Source organism: Notamacropus eugenii, chromosome 3, assembly GCF_028372415.1.
Source record: "Notamacropus eugenii isolate mMacEug1 chromosome 3, mMacEug1.pri_v2, whole genome shotgun sequence".
Taxonomy (NCBI): Eukaryota; Metazoa; Chordata; class Mammalia; order Diprotodontia; family Macropodidae; genus Notamacropus; species Notamacropus eugenii.
In genome coordinates this window covers 72106196-72125182 of record NC_092874.1, presented here as the reverse complement: position 1 = coordinate 72125182, position 18987 = coordinate 72106196, and the positions used below count along the sequence as shown (strand labels likewise).

General features: G+C 36.1%; 1 protein-coding gene across 7 annotated transcripts in view; it reads left to right on the top strand.

Moving 5' to 3' along the window:
- Window positions 1-18475, top strand: part of ARHGAP12 (Rho GTPase activating protein 12) — a 128522-nt gene extending 110047 nt beyond the window's left edge. For all 7 annotated transcript variants that reach the window (XM_072651936.1, XM_072651933.1, XM_072651935.1 and 4 more), the window contains 7 exons: window positions 1410-1512; window positions 3234-3350; window positions 13283-13381; window positions 14940-15017; window positions 15708-15842; window positions 16136-16238; window positions 16829-18475. In XM_072651936.1, coding sequence (XP_072508037.1) covers window positions 1410-1512; window positions 3234-3350; window positions 13283-13381; window positions 14940-15017; window positions 15708-15842; window positions 16136-16238; window positions 16829-17003 — 810 coding nt within the window. In that variant the 3' untranslated portion in view covers window positions 17004-18475. The remainder of the gene's footprint in view (window positions 1-1409; window positions 1513-3233; window positions 3351-13282; window positions 13382-14939; window positions 15018-15707; window positions 15843-16135; window positions 16239-16828) is intronic.
- Window positions 18476-18987: the final 512 nt, after the last annotated feature.

The following is an 18987-nucleotide window of genomic DNA, read 5'->3' as shown; positions in this document are numbered from 1 at the left end:
ACATCTACATGATCACTCATAACCAAAGAAGTAGTTGGCTGTAGCATTGAAGTAATATGCAGAGAGGATTGTGGACAGATGGGGGTGTGCTATGATCCTTTGCTAGCATTCGCTCCATCAGGAGGGGATCAGCTAGAGACCTTCATTCAGCCCAGAATCCATGGAGGCATCCTGGGAGTTCTGTGGAAATCCTGCAATAGACAAGCCGCTGAAGCAGATTGAAAGCCAGGCAGAGAGGCTGAAGCACAGCAGCTGCCCCTGGAGCCTTCCAGGTGGTCCCATCATTCCTTTCTCTCAGCTCCAAAATGGCCAGGCCCAGCAAGCTGGAGCCATCCTCAAAGTTTTGTGGCTATAGAAAAAGTGAATTTGGAGTGCTCTAGGCAGATCTAGTCCAGGCTTTTCCCAAACCTTTGCCTATTTTAAAAAAGAGAGAGATTAATAAAATTGAAAGCACTGAGATCATTGAATTGATAAAACTAGGAGCTGTTTTTTTAAAAATTAAATTACACTATTAAAATAGTTAAACAGTTGATTAGCTTTAAAAAGAGAGGAAAAAAACCCAGACTTATCAAAAATGCAAAAGAATGTACAAAAATTGAAGAGGAAGTGAAGGAAATTATCAAATTATTTTGGCCAATTATAGGCTAACAAAATGGATAACGTAGGGAAAATGGGTGAATATTTACAAAAATAACAAAAGAAGTGACTGTTTAAATAACCCAGTATTAGGGAGGAAAAAAAGCTAGAACAAGCCATTAATGAGCTTCCAAAAAAAAAAAAAAAAAGATGGATTCACAAGTGAATTCTACCAAACATTCAAAGAACTTAAGTCTAATGTATGAACTGTTTGCAGTGATTAAAAAAAAAAAGGATAGTACCCCTCTAATCTCTTTCCATGATAAAAACATAGTCTTGAGGACTATGATACTGTGACACCTAGAGGCTCCTGAAAGAGGCCACTGGTTCCGAAAGGCAGAAGTGAGGAGAATTCTAGTCTGTTTCTGCTACTGATTGGTGTTTGACCTTGGGCAAGTAAACTCCTGTTTTTTACCTTGTGAGCCTCTGTTGTCTCATGTGAAAAATAAGAGGAATCATTGTATGACATCCTCCCTGTTTGTGTCATAGTTGGACACTGTTCAGTGTTATGGACAGCTCATAGAAATAAATCACTAGAACTTGATCCACAACCATCCTGTTGATAGTAGACATATGTCTGTCTCTATGTACAAAAGGATAGCACTCACTGTTATCTAAAAGAGGAAAAGCAACTTTTGAAGATCCATGCATAGAGCCAATAATTGTTTTTTACTAATGGTTTACAGAAAAACCAATTTTTCCTCTTATAGAGTTACAAAATAATTTAGTTCTAAATTTAATCAACATGTGTATGGGAAATTTCTAATCAATAGGCCGCTGAATGTGATGAAGCAGTTGAAGAAGAGGTGCCAGATTCCCCAGGAGTGGAAAAACATGACAAAGAAAAGGATCATAAGGACTCTAAGAAGCTACGCTGTGAGCTCCTTTATCTTCGTTCATGCTTTTAAACTTATCATATAAGTTTGTGTCCCTCACTACTAAAAAACATTAGTTTTTAAACCAAATGAATATTACTCTATGGGGCTGCTGGGTGACACCACACTATACAGAGTTCTGGGCCTGGAGTCAGGAAGACTTGTCTTCCTAAGTTCAAATTCAGTTATTTAATAAGCTGTGTGACCCTGAGCAAGTCACTTCACCTTTTGCCTCAGTTCCTCATCTGTAAAATGAGCTGAGCTCTGCCAAGAAAGCCCCAAATGGGGTCACTGAGAGTCAGACACAACTGATATGACTGAATTTAATAATGCTGCATATTTTCTTCTCATTGTATAAAAAACTATAAAGCAAACTATCTTGATTATGTTAGCCCTCTTTTTTCCTTAGTTTTCCATAATTTTTTCTAAAACAAATGCTTCATTTGAATCATCTCAGCCAATTTTTTGTCATTATTATTGACTTGTCTCCAAAGTAAACAATTTATTTTCTTTTGTGCCATGACTTTACTATTATAACTTTGGGTCATTGTTCAACCATCCAAGATTGACTAATGTAGCCAGAGAACCTAATTGGAAGTTCAGCCCTCCCATAAAGTAGTTTACAGGATGGAGATCTAGGACATCATTTTGCAATTGTGATTTGATACACTAGAAGGAAGTGTTGAAGTGCTGTTATATTTTGATACCTTTTAGGTGACCAAACTTTTTAATCATTTAAAAATACTTAAGAGTAATGTTTGGGATTCAGCGTAATGTTAGCAACACTCATTTATTCCCACTTAGTAGTCACAATGGGCCTGGGTACTTAGAGGATCCAGAAAGCCAAATATGACTATGACCAGTTACTTGAACATAGTGTCTGTGAGGACCCTTCCTCCGCTGGTTTTTCAGAATCTGAAGATCACAGACAGAGTACAGTGACCATGAAATATTGACTTGCTCATTTTGAATTTGACCTTCCTTCTCTTAACCTAAGCTGTTTTTTTTTTAAGCTTTTCAGGTTAATTAAGTGATTAGAAAATATGGTTTAGTGTATGTTCCATACACATTCTGCTTTGAATTTGTTACTTACACCATGAATATCTAGTAATGTACATAGGATGATTTGTTTTTATTATTTGCAAGTTGTTGCTAAGCTATAGGGATTACTTTTGATGTGCTCTCAACTTTCCCAATTATGGGCATACATAGTCATCTTTGGGAATTTTTGTTTAAAAATTTTTTTCTCTTGTAGCTGTCATTGAAATGCAGGTATGCAAGTGATGTACTATGTGATTAAAAAATCCTAGTGATGAATAAAATGATTCTTAAACTTTCCAGTTGTCCTATTCCCCATGAAGATACTTAGTTTATTTAAAACCCCAATAATTGCCTAAGTGAAATAAGATGCTAGTTTGATGAGGATGAGAAAAGTAATTTTTGCCCTTCCTAAAAACACTGACACAGAAACAATAAGTGCCATGCACAAAATAATGTTCACAAATACATTTCCTTTGGGCTAATTCTGACAGTTGAGTTTTAAATTTCAGGTTTCAAGATATTGTTTTATAAGTACTTGCATCACATTAAATTGTGTTAGATTAAGTGGGTGTGACTTATCAACTAGCTATAAGGTTATTATTCATAATACTAAGTGAATTGTCTGGTTTGTTGAGAAAAAAATTGAGATTTTATTAAACACTGATGTTTGTTCCCTTTAAGCAATGAAAATTTTGAGCATAGATTCTTCAGAGCAGAAGAAAACGAAAAAAAATCTGAAGAAGTTTCTTACTAGACGACCTACTTTGCAAGCTGTACGTGAAAAAGGTTATATTAAAGGTACGTAGAATTCTCAATGGCAGATTCTCAACATGCCAACCTCAGAGCTAATACGTCTGAAGTAAAAAATGGAAATGAATCAGTGAAATGTCTATTTAAAAATTATTTTTATGAACATCAGCTTTGTATATTTTAAAAAATGTGCAAGATAGTTACAATAGTTATTTTGTTATAAGATCATTACAAAATTGGTCTATGTTTGCATCTCATCCACACTTTTATTTTCTTCTGTGCATTCTTAAAAAAAAAAAAAGAAAAGATTTTTCAGGGGTTTTTTTTCATATCTGTCAGTACTCATTAAATACCCACCATTCTCTCCTTTCTTACTCCCCCAAATAGAAGCTCTCTCTTATAGTCTGTGGTGAAGCAAAACAGATCAGCACGATAACCAGATGCACATCTCATTTTGTACCTATGTCCTAGTGCATTGTGGCCTCTTGCCAGGAGGTGGGAGGGGCAGCACTAGCAAAGATCCAGACTTACCCTTGCTCCCCTGACAAACAAACAGCCAGGCCAGGGATGCAAGACGACGCAGTGCATGCATGCCTGGGGCCCTCTGAACGCTATCTTTGATATTTGGTGACTGCACAGGGGATCCAGGAGACAGGGATGAGGGAGAGGCTCCCTGGGCGCCATCCAGGGGACAGATCCATAAGGGAACTCCTTTAAATAGTTAGCAAGAAAAGAAGATAGACAAAAGGTTTGCTGCAGCACCTGCTGTGCTTCACTAGGGACTAAGGTAGAAACAAGGGATGACTGCAGAGGGAAGGCCTACTTTGACCCAACAGCAGAAAAAGAGGACCAGAAGCCAGCCATCCCATTCAGAATTGTAGCAACATAGCAGCGGTGACATCAAAACCTCCTTCAAAGGAGTAGGCAAGGGAGCCTCTGGGACAAAGTGTACAAACAGAGGCTGGAGAGACTAGAAAACAGAAAACAGACTGAATACTGTGGAGAAATACCATGGGGTGGGAAGCCTAAGAGGTGAATTCTGAACAGGAGAGCAACTCCACATAAGAAACAGGAGAGCCTTAGGAAGAGAACGACTTAGTCACAAATGTACTGAGAGGGAATGAGAAAAGGAAGTGAACTGAAGCCACAAGTTTTGAGGATAAAGGGCAGAGAAAATAAAGGGCTTAAACAGATACAAAGTCATCAACTTCCTGCCAAAATGGAATGAAGAGGTAGGGACTGGGTGATCCAGGGAGATGAAATGGATGAGAATCAAACCAGAGGACTGAAACAGCAGAACGTGGGAGGTATCAGCTCTTTTTAGAAAAAAATCTGACCGAGGAGTCAGGTCAAGGGAGCTACTTTTATCAGCCTTCCTAAAAACTCATGACCAAACAAAAACTTTTCTATCATTTTTTAAGAAATAAAAGAAAACTGCCATTTGTTAGTACCTGAGGGCAAAGTGAAAGTAGAAAGAATCCACTAGCCACCTCTTGAAAGAAACCCCAAATTGAAACTACTCAGGATGTCCTTGCCAGAATTTCAAAGCTTCCAAATTGCTGAAAGGAAAGCCTGTGCACTTGTGCTCAGAATTACGCAAAGCTCAGAAAATGTCGAAATGTGATATACCAAAAGGAGAGAGGTGGGTTTGATCATTAGTCTCTCGAAGTTGTGAGTTCTGAGGTTTGTCAATGTCATGTCCCTTGACATGGTTATTATATAAATTAATTTACTGGTTCTGCTAATTTCAATCTGTATCAGTTTATACAAGTCTTTTCATAGCTCTTGAATTTGTCATTCAATTTTTTTATGGTACAATCATTCATTATATTTATATGCCACACTTTGTTCAACTATTCCCCAATTTATAGGCACCTACTTTGTGTCTAGTTTTTCAGAAGCTACAATAAAAAATCCTATTCTAAATATTCTTGTCAGTTGTGTTTTACCCTTGAGGTATATGCTCAATAGTAGTGTCAATAATCGTAGTAACTAGCATTTACATAGCACTTTAAGGTTTGTGAAGTGCTTTGCATATGTTATTTCATTTGACCATAGACTATATAGTGTTTAGTGACTTTAGGGTATTTTCAGATGTCACCATTGATTTTATTCTTGGTTTATCAAATTTTTGATTTCATTGTTGTGATTATCAACTGTTATGAGTCATTAAAATTACCTTTTTTGTTTGGCATGTAAAAATGGATGTTCAGTTGAAATGGTGAATCAGTAGTAAATACTAAACAAAGGTATTAAGAAGCATACAATAAATGAGGTGTCTAGATTAATACAATAGGTCTTTTAAAAAAAATCTTTAATTTATGGAATAAGACAAGCATTTCTTTAATAGAACAATAAAAAAAGATCATCGCATTTGAAACTGTAAGTCTATGTTGCCAGGCCTAGAGGCCTGTGGGCTACCCGAGTCTTCCCTTACCTCTATCGGAGGTCTTCGGTTGGCCAAACTGGATGCTCGTATGAGAGAAAGGACGTTCCAGAGTTGAACAAGGGTTGAGCTTTATTTCAGGGTTCTGGTTACAAGTGCAGGGGAATTCTTCCTTAGGAGGGAGTGAAGAATCTCCCAAGGAGGCAAAGATCTTACAATAAGAGATTGGAAGTAGAAGTATAAGTGGGGAGGGGGGGGGGGGGGAGAGGAGAGAGGAAAAGCGGAGCCTAGTGTCCTCACACGTGGCCCCTCCGCCCAAGAGAACTTTCAGGCTTTCCTGATCCTACTTAAGCTCTCCAGCCGCATAGTTTGCATCTGAATACCGTGCTGTAGGTGTGCCCAGATCCGGGACAATCTCGAGGGCGGGGAGAGCTCTCTCCCATCACGTTTCTCACGGGAAGAGGCGGAAATACACGAGATAGCTCGGTTCACCTCGATTCCCAGTTGTTTCCTGGGGGGTCTTGTGAGAACTCTAAGATTTAGAAGTTCCCACCTTTACCTGCCCGAGACTGTCCACCTGGAATTGAGCTTCCATCCCCAGCAATGTAAGTCTACTTTCTATTCCTTTCAAATGTACAACAAAATCATCATGGAAATTTTTTCTCTTCTTCTACTCCCCCACCCCACCCCAGCCTAGAGATGACTACCGTTAGATACATTTAGAGGGTGTGTGTGTGTGTGTGTGTGTGTGTGTGTGTGTGTGTGTGTGTGTGTGTGTGTGTGTACATATATATATATACACACATATATATACACACATATATCTATCTGTAAAATTTTTCTATACATATTTCTATTTATAAGTTTTGTCTGGATACAGATAGCGTCTTTCTTCATATGTCCTTTATAGTTAATTTTGCTATTTATAATAGCCAAAATAACTTATTTCCCCAAAGTCATTCTTAAAATAATATTGCTGTTACTGTATACCATGTTCTCTTGCTTCTCATTTCACTCTTCATTATTTCATGCAAGTCTTCCCACATTTTTCTAAAATCATTTGAGCTCATCATTTCTTATAGCACAATAGTATTCCATCACAATCATATGCCATAACTTGTTCATCCATTCCCCAACTGATGGGCATTTCTGCAATTTCTAGTGCTTTGTCACCTCAGAGAGAGCTGCCATTAACATTTTAGAACATGGAAGTTCTTTTCCTTTTTCCTTAGTTATCTTTGGAAATAGATCAAGTAGTGGTATTGCTGAGTCAAAGGGGGTATATAGGCAGTTTAATAATTCTTTGGGCATAATTCCAGATTGCTCTCTAAAGTGGTTGGATCAGTTCACAGTTTGACCAACGATGAATTAGTGTTTCAGTTTTTCCACATCCCCTCCAATATATGTCACTTCCGCCTTCTGTCATTTTAGCCATTCTGGTAGATGTAAAATAATATCTCAAAGTTGTTTTAATTTACATTTTTCTAATTAATAATGATTTATTTTATTTTTACTATAAATTTTTTATTTTATTACTATTTTTATTTTATTACTATATTTTATTTTTATTACTATAAATCATTTTGATTTCTTCTATGGAAAATTGCCTGTTTGTATCCTTCGACCATTTATCAGTTGGGGAATGACTCGTATTCTTATAGATTTGGCAAAGTTCTTTATATATTTTAGATATGAGACCTTTATCTGATAAACTGTCTATAAAATCTGTTCCTGAATTTTATGTTTTCCTTCTGATCTTGGCTACATTTGTTTTATTTGCACAAAATCTTTTTAATTTAATGTAAATGATATGTCTTTTTTTTTAAATGAAATAAGTGAAATTTTTAGTTCTGAGGTATTTTGTTGTTTGAGAAAAACAACTTGAACAAAAGGTTCATTAGGAAATAAGAGCCTACGTTTATAAAAATATTTTAAGGTTTAGAAATGCTTTCCTCACAGCACCCTAATGGGCTGTGTGGTACAAATGTTATGTCACTTAACAAATAAGGAAAATGAAATCTTAACTGACTTACCTACTGTATTTCCCATGCAGTAAATTTTTAAGCTAAGACATATACCCAAATCTCTTCTAAGTCCAGCGTCTGATTCTAAATCCAGTGTTGTTTCCACTATGCTGTTAAGAATGACTAGGATTTTGATGTTTGAGAATGGAAATCAAATCTTCCCCTTTTAAGGATAAATTGTATTCTTGGAAATTTGACTTAATAGAGTTGGTTCTTATTAGTAAATTTACATCATCTCATATAATAGGTATTACTTCAGTTAACTAAATCAGATTGATTTTTAATTCAGTAAGGTTGTCAGAACATTGGCACACAAACTTTGATGCCAGTATCTACTTACAAACTGTATTTGATGTAGTTGTGATTTTTTTGGATTTTGAAGGTATAGATTTCCTAAGCAGACTCAATGAGTATTTGAAAACAACAATTACTATCATGAATGATGTCATTTTTTTCAAAATACCAGTTTTTTTAGAATACCTTATGTCAATAAAAAATGAAACTGGTTTAACTCCATTTAAATTAACATAGTTGTTAAAACCATACTTGTTCTATCTCATCTGGAGATAAGAGAATTGGGTATGACATTTTCAACTGCGTTTGTGATCGTGGAACTAAATTATAAAGGTACGTCCAACACAAATGGTAGTAGGAATAAGAGCCCAGTAATTCCTCTGCAGCCCTCCTGAGAACTTAGTTCTTGTAAAAGAGATTTCACTAGAGAAAGAATAGCTGTGCTTCAGAAGTGCTCAGCCGATGCATGTTGGCTGAACCAAATATCTTTTAATAGTCGAGGCAGGTCCAACAAGAATTCGACTTCCCTAGTCCTCTAGTTGCCCCTATCTTTTTTTGTGTATAAGGATCTGATTTTGCTTCTTAGAATTTTAAAACCGTAAGTACTAGTCTCCATTCTGAGAAATATTAATGAATAGATATTATGTGCTCTAAAATGTATATATGAATATATTAATTTTTACATAGCTATGTTAATAAGGTCTTTATCTCCTTGGTGTAGGATCTTTCTGTAGGACAAATTTATTCCCCCTTTCCTGTGGAATTTTAGTTAGCATTTCACATGTAGAATCCCAAGGAGATGGGGAAAAATATAAGCACGTCGATAAGTCCTTTACAGAACAATTCAAAGCCACTTGGCACTTGCCAGATAATTGACATGTATTCCATAAGTCCTTTCTTTATTGCTTTCACTCCCCCAAAAGAGTCTGTCTTTTCTCATCAATAACTCCCTAAATAAAGTGTCTATCTGGGTCCAGATGTTGTAGATTAGACCTTCAAAATCCCTTTTGTTAGCCAACCTTTAATAATCCAGGAAACATTCCACTTTCATATTCTCATCCCTATCCACCAATTTCTGTGCTCAAAGATCCCCAAATGTATAGCTTTTGAAATAGCACATAATACCTTGCTCCCTACCCATCACCAACCTAGAAACCCTGTGAAGGAACAAGAATCTCTAACATGTGTATGGGAAAGCTGAGAAAGCATCTTTGGAACAGCCATAATATCAACCCAACCAACTTGCTGTTTTGGAATCACAAATCAGCCCCCTTTTACCTCCTAGCCTGCTGTAAAATATAGATATACATATATATATCTCTCTCAGTATATATCTACATAGATATATACAGAGATAGATATAAATCTATATTTAGATCTATATCTATCTATATGTATCCTTCAATAAATATCCTTTTGACATGTAGGGTTTTTTTCCCTCTCCCTGATGAAGAACATTTCCTTTGTTTCTAGTTCATTGCTTTTGTAGAAAGTGCTGCTATAAATACTTTGGTGTGTTTGAACAGTTGTAATCATTCTTTCTGTTGTGAAAATCTGCCTCCCTATAATTTCCACCTCTTAATCTGAGGCCTTTCCAGTGAAGTAGTGCAGGACACACACACAAATGTGGATGAGTACATGTATGTAAATAATACTTAGGATGAATTCTCATTTAAAGTGAAGTTTGAGGACATCTCACGTCTTTTCTTCCCCAGGCCAAGTACACTTACTCACTTTGATCTTTGTAAGATGTAGTTTCATGAACTGTCTTAATTGCCCTTCTCTGAATAGCCTTCATCTCCTGATTCGGTGAGTCAGGGAATATTATTAGAAAAATAACTTCAGTGTACAGCGAGCAGTTGCCTAGTGTCAGAAAATGGAAGGGGTATCAGGTGAAAAAGAGGGAAAAAAGGGGAGACTACCAGTAGATTGGCAGCTTTCTGAGGGCTTTGGAAGAAACTGAGGGGAGGAGACTGGAAGGGCAGAGTGGTCTACAGTAGATGGAAGTAAGCGCACCAAAGAGGAAAGGCTTTTTGCTAAGGAAGTCTCCTGTCAAGTAGTACAAGGTTGGGAAGTCTGGAGGTAAGCAAAAGTTTATAGGTATTGTTGAAAATGGTGATGCCCTAATACCATGTGTTTATACTTGTGTTTCAGTTTTTAATAAGTAAAGATCTTTTTCTTTATAGAATTAAAGTGTTCCGTCACTGGGCATCATTCTACATTGTTGACACAAGATCCAAGCCCTCCTTCCGTATCACACATTATTTTCTCCCCAAAACTGCTCCATTCTCATCTGAAGATTGTTTCTTCACATACAAGCACTAGCACTATATGTTAAAACAAAGTTCGTTTTTTGCTTTGACAGCAGCAATAACTTAGTATCTTTTTACAATTAATACAAATCTATTCTTTTACACAAAAATCACTTTTCCTACCCTTTTCATCCTTAACTGCTTTTATGAAAAGGCTCATGTAGACAATGTCCTTTAGAGGGGAATGTGACTTCTGAGCCAAGCAGGTAACAAGTCCTTTATTTAACCTTGTATAAGTTTTATCAGAAACTAACCACCCTTTTTCCCATCTGACCTGGCATTCTGTTTTATACGTCAACAGTATCGCTTTGTTTCTCTGCCCTTTTTATCCTCACCCAGATGTTCTCCACCATTTATCCCTTCTTGGGATTCTTCTGGATTGACACACACGTCTGTCTTCTTGACCTCCAGTGCTCATTTGTTACCTTTGTTATCCAGAAGGTGTCTTCTGTGACTGACTGATCAGTTATCACATAGTGCTGTGTGCCAGGTGCTGGGAACAGAAATGCAATAGTAAGATAGTCCTGCTTTAAGGAGCTGTGGCTGGAGATGGGTGTTAGAGTTTGGGAAGTCACCAAGATGAGTAGAGCCATTAGAGAGCTGACTGGAGCGCCCTTCCAGGGGCAGTGGAACTGCCTAGCTCTGTTTAGGACTTCTCCCAGGGCACCCTCCCTTCCCCAGCCTGGGCAGCGCAGGTTCCCGCATTGCAATTCCAAAGCTATGTCACATGAGCCCCCAAGAGCATCATCTCTTGAGATCGATCTGGTGGTGGGAAAGATGCATGGCAGAACAGATGGTGAGAAAATGGCGGTTGTGCCCTTCCATCAGTGAAAACTTTCTAGGTGTTTGGGTTTAGGGAGGGACACTTTGGCTGAATTTCCCCTTTTCCAAGTGTAGTCATCCCTCAACATTCATGGGTTTGGTTATTTTTTGGGTTGGCCATTGATGACTAAGTGGGAATTTTTGGAGATTTGGGACATACTGCAGAAAATCACAGCATGTATATATAAAGAAAACTAAAAAAAAAATTAGTAAGTCATCTATGCATGAATGCTGCATATTAATAATCTGTTTTGTCATTTAATACCATAAATATACATACATAAATTTATTATGAACAGCTAAATTTTGTTAAAAGTTTAAGTGGGCTAAAAGAGTATGGGCTGTGTGTACTCTCTTTGGGAGCACCATCCAGAGTCAGTCATGTGATTTGTGTGTAGCAGTGTAATTCCATCTGTGACTGTGGGGTGCTAATCTGTTTCCTCTAGAAATTGCAGGTTTTTGATGGGTGCAGTGTGTTTTACTTGTTTTGTGTGTTAAAGATGATTAGAATTATTGAGAATAAATGTTTGGGATGGGGCCTAGAGTTATTCTCCTTTTTGCACCTTGGCAGGGGTGCTGCACTCCTAATCCCTGCCAATGTCAAAGGATAGCTCTGATTTGGATTCTTGGTCAGCCTTCTACCACTACTCCCTCAAGCCCCCACCCCCAAATTTTACCAGTAAATTTTCCAGCCTGAGCACAGATTGAATCCCTTCCCCTCGCCATATCTTTACCCTCCCATCTTTATTCCCCAAAGCTCCCTTGGATATATACTTTGGGAGAAGTTGCCATTTTTTATTCTTAATTGGGCCTTATTTCTGCTATTATAATCATTTTCTAGCATGACTGTTTCCATTTATCCTACATCCTAGAACACCTCAACCTATATTTTAGTTCTGTCTCCGATTATGTAATTTCCAACAAAGACTGTGTCTTTGTTAATTTATTTTCTTCCTTAATCGAGGTACACCATCATTAACCAAATTATGTTTCAACTAAAACATAAGCAAAGCTATTAACAGAGACTGTGGAAAAGACTTTTGTAGAGAATTAAACTAATTAGTTGACTAACCTAAATAAAATGCTAGGAATATACTTATAAATATTTGACATTATGAATAAACAAATGAATTTCCTTAGAAAGCATAGGTTGTTATAATTAACTCTGAATTCTTTTTAATATGAGAAATGAACCAAAAATACATCCCAACTTGTTATCTACACTCAGCCTTAGAATTACTGTATCGAAATTGTTGATATTTGAGCTTTGCATATCTTTACAACTTAATTTATTTCTTAAACATAAGTAGTATTTTATTTTTTTCCAATTACATGGAAAGATAATTTTCAACATTCATTTTTTTGTGTTCCAAATTTTTCTCCCTCTCTCCCCTTCTCCCTCCCCCTCCCCAAGATGGCAAGCAATTTAATATACATTATACATATGCATTTGTGTAAAACATTTCCCCGTTAATCACGTTGTGAAAGAATTGGAACAAAAGGAAGAAACCATGAAAAAAGACAAAGAAGTAAAGATAGTATGCTCAGTCTGCCTTCAGTCTCCCTCTGTTCTTTCTCTGGATGTGGATAGCATTTTCCATCATGAACCCTTTGGAATTATCTTGGATCGTTATGTTGTTGAGAAGAGCTAAGTCAAAGTCATAGTTGATCATCACACAGTGATGCTATTACTGCGTACAACATTCTAGTCTGCTCACTTCACTCAGCATCAGTTCATGTAAATCTTTCCAGGTTTTTATGAAATTCTCCTGCTTATCATTTCTTAACAGCATAACAGTATTCCATTGCATTCATATACCACAACTTGTTCAGCCATTCCCCAGCTGATGGGCATCCCCTAGATTTCCCATTCTTGGCCACCACAAAAAGAGTTGCTATAAATATGTTTGTACATGTAGATCCTTTTCCTTTTATTACTCTTAAAAGAGATTTTTGTCTTACTGCTGAATGATTGGAATTAGAAAACTGCCTTGGGAAGTTTAAAATGAAATAAATCAGTCTTTGAAAGCTTTATTATTTCCATAATTTTACTAATTTCATGCACTTGATTTTGAATCACATTGCCATTTTGTTATTGGAAGAGCATTATTTTTGAAATTACCCTTTTCTTTTGTGTTTCAGATCAGGTGTTTGGTTCCAATCTTGCAAATCTGTGTCAGAAAGAGAACAGCACAGTGCCAAAGTTCGTAAAGTTATGCATCGAACATGTTGAGGAACATGGTAGGGAAAATAAATACTCTTTAAAATAAGATAATCTACCATGTATTGCTTTTCAGAACATTAATTTTTGGGAATTTGTTAAGTGGGGATAGGGAGGGTCCTGCTTTCTATTTTATTCCATTTGCAAAGAGAATAGACAAGTTCTGTGATGGGGGAAGCATTTTGGCATTGTAGAATGATGAACCCTGACTGTGAATGTGCTTGTTGTAAACTAAACATAGTACAGACAGATACTGAATCCCAGTAAATAATTTATAGAGTATGTAGCACCCTTTGAAGTGGGTCTGAATTGGCAGTCACTTCTGGTCAGGAAGGTGGAGATGAGATGAACTATGAAGGAGTATTTTGACTGTGGCAGGTAGGTGTAGGTCATGTTACTGAGGGGAAAGTGTTTTAGCGTAGTTTCACTTACTATGAAATTTAACGTGCCTCTGTGTGGCTTTTAATCGTTCCTTACGTGTGTCTTGGTTAGGCTTAGTAGCAGTAGTATGTTGAAGCGATCTGTATAGTTGATTATACTAATAGAACACCAGAAATAACCTGCACAGGTAAAATACTCACTTCTTACCATTTTAATTCTTGACAGTATCTCATCAACCTTTGAACTCTTCTTATTATAACAATAGTTAACAGTAAGTTTTCCCATGCATCATAATTGTTAAATGCTTAATAGTGAAATAAAATATTCCTGGCAAGTTTATACATATGTTAGCTTTAAAATGCCTTAATTTATTTGGTTTAATGGTGTAAATTTGAAGAATGGTGTAAATCTAATCATAAAAGCTCTTCTGTCAAATAATTCAACTCTTCTCGTATTCATTTGGTGTCCTGATTGAATTAAATTTGAAAGTCAAACTTACCTTTCCTGTGACACTATTTTCAGCTCACAAGAGGTGGGACATACATATGTTTTGTATGTACATTGCCATTTTAAGGATAGTCTGATGAATTTTATAAAATAAATATATATATCTAGGTGTCAACCTAATTGTTATCAAGGTTTTTTTGAAATATATTTTAAATTTATCTTTAGTGACAGTGACACTGTAAAATTTTCAAATGACTGTTTCCCATTCATTTTGTATATATCTTGTTCACACATAGTTGTTCATATGTTGTCTCCCCCAGTAGACCAGGAGCTTCCTGAGGGCAAAAACTGTTTTTGCCTTTCTTTGTACCCCAAACCCTTTGTGTCCTGTAACACAGTGCCTGGCTTATTAAATGCTAAAGAGATTGAAAGCAGGAGTGATAAATGTTAAAATTACACTGTTTTATTAACATTAATTTAAATTATTTCTTATGAAGTTGAACGTTTTGGTAGCTGTTAGTCAACAGGGCACACTATTAGCAGGTAAATTTTTTTCTTACATACTAAAGCCAGTTTTTAAATTAAAAGTTGGCCCCAAAAAATCCATCTAGTTAAAGTATTTGTCTCTTTAAGTTTTATTTAGGTAATGATTACTTTTCAAAATCAGGACAATACAACCTGGAGAGAAAAAACAACCCTTTTAACACAAACCCTGTTGTGTTTCCAACACATTCTCCATCTGTCTCTTAGGTTTGGATGTTGATGGAATATACAGAGTAAGTGGCAATCTTGCAGTGATACAGAAACTAAGATTTGCAGTAAATCATGGTGAGTACTGTGCCGTACGTTATGTATTGTAGTGATACTTCCCAAAATTGGAAACTGGGATCTTTCTCTTACTTCTGGCCAAGACAAACATTAATTTGGTAGTTGGTTAAAATTATTTTTATTGAATTTATAGTTTAAAATTTTTTAATGGATTTAACATATCATGCAAGTGTACTCCCGGTAGCGTCATCTACAAGGTACACTCTCTACAGCAGTTCAGTAAAGTAGCGTAAAAAGATTATGACTGATACTCTGCAGCTTTGCTCTTGATGAATTCTCTGGTTGTTAAAAAGAGAAGGGCTGTGCTTCGTAAGCTGGCACAGTAAGGTCCAGTGGTTTTGAGGTGAGTTTTCATTTGCATGATAATATGTGTATTAGTTCATCTTTGTTCTCTCTGTAGCACCATCCAAGTACACCCAAATACCTTTGAATCATTTGTTCTATATGATATGTTAACACTCATCTATATTCACAAACTACAGTTTCTTCAGTCATTCCGTTATTGGAGACACAGTTTGTTTACAGTTTTTAGAGGTTACAAACATTGATTCTGTGAATATTTTTCTGTAACTAGGGCTCTTATTCTCTGTAACCTTTTTTATAAACCCGGTAATGGCAACAGAGTCAGAGGGTATGAACAATTTTATAACTTCTTTGAATAAATTAATTCATATTCTTACTCTCTTTCAGATGAGAAATTGGATTTGAATGATAGTAAATGGGAAGATATTCATGTCATCACTGGAGCACTCAAAATGTTTTTTAGAGAATTGCCAGAGCCTCTCTTTACATTTAATCATTTTAATGACTTTGTTAATGCAATTAGTAAGTATAAAATACATTCAGAAACTTAAAGAGCAGTAGTTATGAATTCTGTGCAGAAATTAATTTGTCATCTGTGCATCTTTCCCTTATTTGAAACTTAATAAGCACTTAAGCTTTATAAAAGATTTTTCAAATTTCAGCAATTTCAAATATGACCACTAGGTGACACTGTGTATTACTGAATGTCCACTGCTTCCTTTCCCCCACCCTTCACCTCCCTCCTACCCCCATGAAGATTTTTACTTCCTTAAGAATTAGCTACAAAATCTTCGGTTGGTTTCTGTCTTTTTCAGAACAAGAACCAAGACAGCGAGTTGCTGCTGTCAGAGATTTAATTAAACAATTGCCAAAGCCAAATCAAGACACCATGCAGGTTCTTTTCAGACACCTCAAAAGGTAAGTACCGCCCCATTAAAAGGAAACAAATCTTAGAAAATGAGGTGCTGTTGACATCCCCTAAACTAAGGTTATGCAGGTTTGTTTTTTCTTAATACATAACCACTTACTTAAAGAGTTTACTCCTTTGATACTGGGAACAGTCCTTGAAAAAAGTGAGGCAATCTTTTTTTCCCCCTTAAATTTAAAAAAATAGTATGAAATGAGCAAAATGTTATTTGTAAGATCCCTATGTCTTAAAGTTAGGCCCAGTTCAGGAACAGGTTCTCTAATTTAAAAGAAGACTAAAATGCTATACTTTAAAAAATTTTTGAGAGTGTTTATACATGTACATTCAAGTTGTGCTTACCCAAAATAGTCACAGATGAAACTGGACTGAATGGCTACCTTGACTAAACATATAGTATTTGTGCTTGGCTTAGTAACTTTCTCCTCAGTGAAGGAAATCAGAATTACTAGCTTGTTTTACAAATGTAAACTATTGTTAACCACAATACATTTGGAAGAAAATTTTCCCCCATTTCCTGTTTTTTTTTTCTTTTTAACATATTGCCAGTTCTGAAAAAAAAATGTTTTTTTTCCTTCCTCAGAGTTGTAGAAAATGGAGAAAAAAACCGAATGACCTATCAGAGTGTCGCAATTGTTTTTGGTCCCACTCTGTTAAAGCCAGAGAAAGAGACTGGTAACATAGCAGTTCATACTGTATATCAAAATCAGATTGTGGAATTAATTCTTCTGGAACTGAACTCCATCTTTGGGCGCTGAGGCTTATTGAAGATGGAACCAGGGAGAAATGGGAGTCAGAATCCATCAGATTGCAAATCTTTGTACATGATGTATTACGTTTATGGACCAAGCCAACAGCTCAATGATTTTGCACTTTTTTTGGAGGGTCGGGGGGAAAAGGACGGCTGGGAGGAGGGTCAGGATATGTCTAGGCCCTCATGTTTGTTGCTGTTATTGCAAGTTGACATTTTTAATCATTTGATTTTATTTCATTGAATATTTTGGAGTTGTATACTCTAAACAATTTGTCAAAATTAACATTTGCCATTATAGCATAGGCATATACACTGGATTTCTTGGAGAGAAAACAAAGATTAAAGTTGATCCCAGACTGAATGGTCTGGATTTGTTTTTCCTCGTTTCTAGGCTTATCACTTGATAGGATAATACCCACTATTGGTTACTTTGAGAACTCTTTCAGGGCATTTTGAACAGAACAAAATGAATCAGTTTTTGAAACCTGTGTATTCCTTTTCCAGGATTTCTGCATGCAGTGGCCAGCTGTCAGTCTTAAGCCAGTGCTCGCAGTGGTCAGTGTAGTTTACAGTTCCCCAGATATAATCCTTTGATTAAGGCTTGTTGTCTTTTACTCTGCTGCACAGCATCCAAACTGGATGTCTTAGCTGCTCGATAGAGCAGCATGCTCACAGTACTGCAGACACTGAACTCATAAGGATATCCATCAAAGGATATTTTCTGTGACATACTGGAGATTTTATCTAACATTAGTCAGTTCAAGGTATTTCTTGGCCTACCTTGTTTGCTATTCTGAATTACAGCTAATAATCCTAATTAAATGCTGACTTTATCTGCTGCCATACTGAGTTCTTGATATCAGCCTGTGGTAGTGAACTTATTTGATTGTAAATATAAGCTAAAGACCTAATGACCTTCAGCTCATGTATATAATTGTGTTGTATAGTCTCAAAGTACATTCTAGCCACACATTTCAGATCATGGTTATATTAGCGATAGGTGATCCTTCCAGTGAATATTAGGTTTCCTCCAAGAAACGGGCTGTTATTTGGGAAAGCTAACTGTGTGCACTTTTAGATTATAATTACATTTGCAGGCAAATCACTGTAATGCAAATGGTACTGGAAAAATACTGAATAGGCTTGCTAAATGGTTAATGCACTACATGAGGAGCCTTTTAGATTATTTAATATGTACAGAATACATTGGGAAAATGTAATACAGAATTCTAACTCTACAATATAGTAGTGGAAACTCATGTGTAAATTGGCTGGTTGTTGAGTGGAAAATGAGATTGCTAACTTGGAGAATTTCTTTTTACATTACTAATGTAGATTGACTTGTATAATAAAACAGGTTTTGGAAGATTTTGTGACAGGGAGCATGGTCTGCTGAAAATTTTTTTAAAAATGTATTTTTCTAGACTAACTGCTATATATGAGATGTCTAATCTGAATAAAGAAAACTATAAGATATTTAGAGATTTTTTTCCATCACAGATTTGCATGATTTTTTTTTTTGTTAAACTTGTAAGCATGCTTTATACCTCATTTTTCTGTTTTTATATCAGTTGAAACTGGTATTTCCTGTGGTAAATATCACTGTTTCCTCCATCTCACACTCTGTCCGTTTTTAATGTCCTAATATCTTGAACTGATCTGATTTATAAACAGATACATTGTATTAATTTACAGGATAGTTTCTGTGGGAGGGAGAATAATTTTTAGTATAATCTTTCTAAGAACCTTCCACCTGAATTAAATGATAAAAATAATGTTTGCCATTATGAACTTGTGGATTTGGTTACATAAGCCAACTTATTTCCTCGCTATCAGATTGTTCAAAGGAAGAGCGAAGCAAGATAAATCACAGCCTTCCTATTTGCAAAAATTGTATTTAATGACACAATGTGTTTTAGGACTCCACAGCAGTTTCAGACTAGGAAAACAATGGGAGACTTAAAGCATTTTTTTTCTCTCCGTAGCCA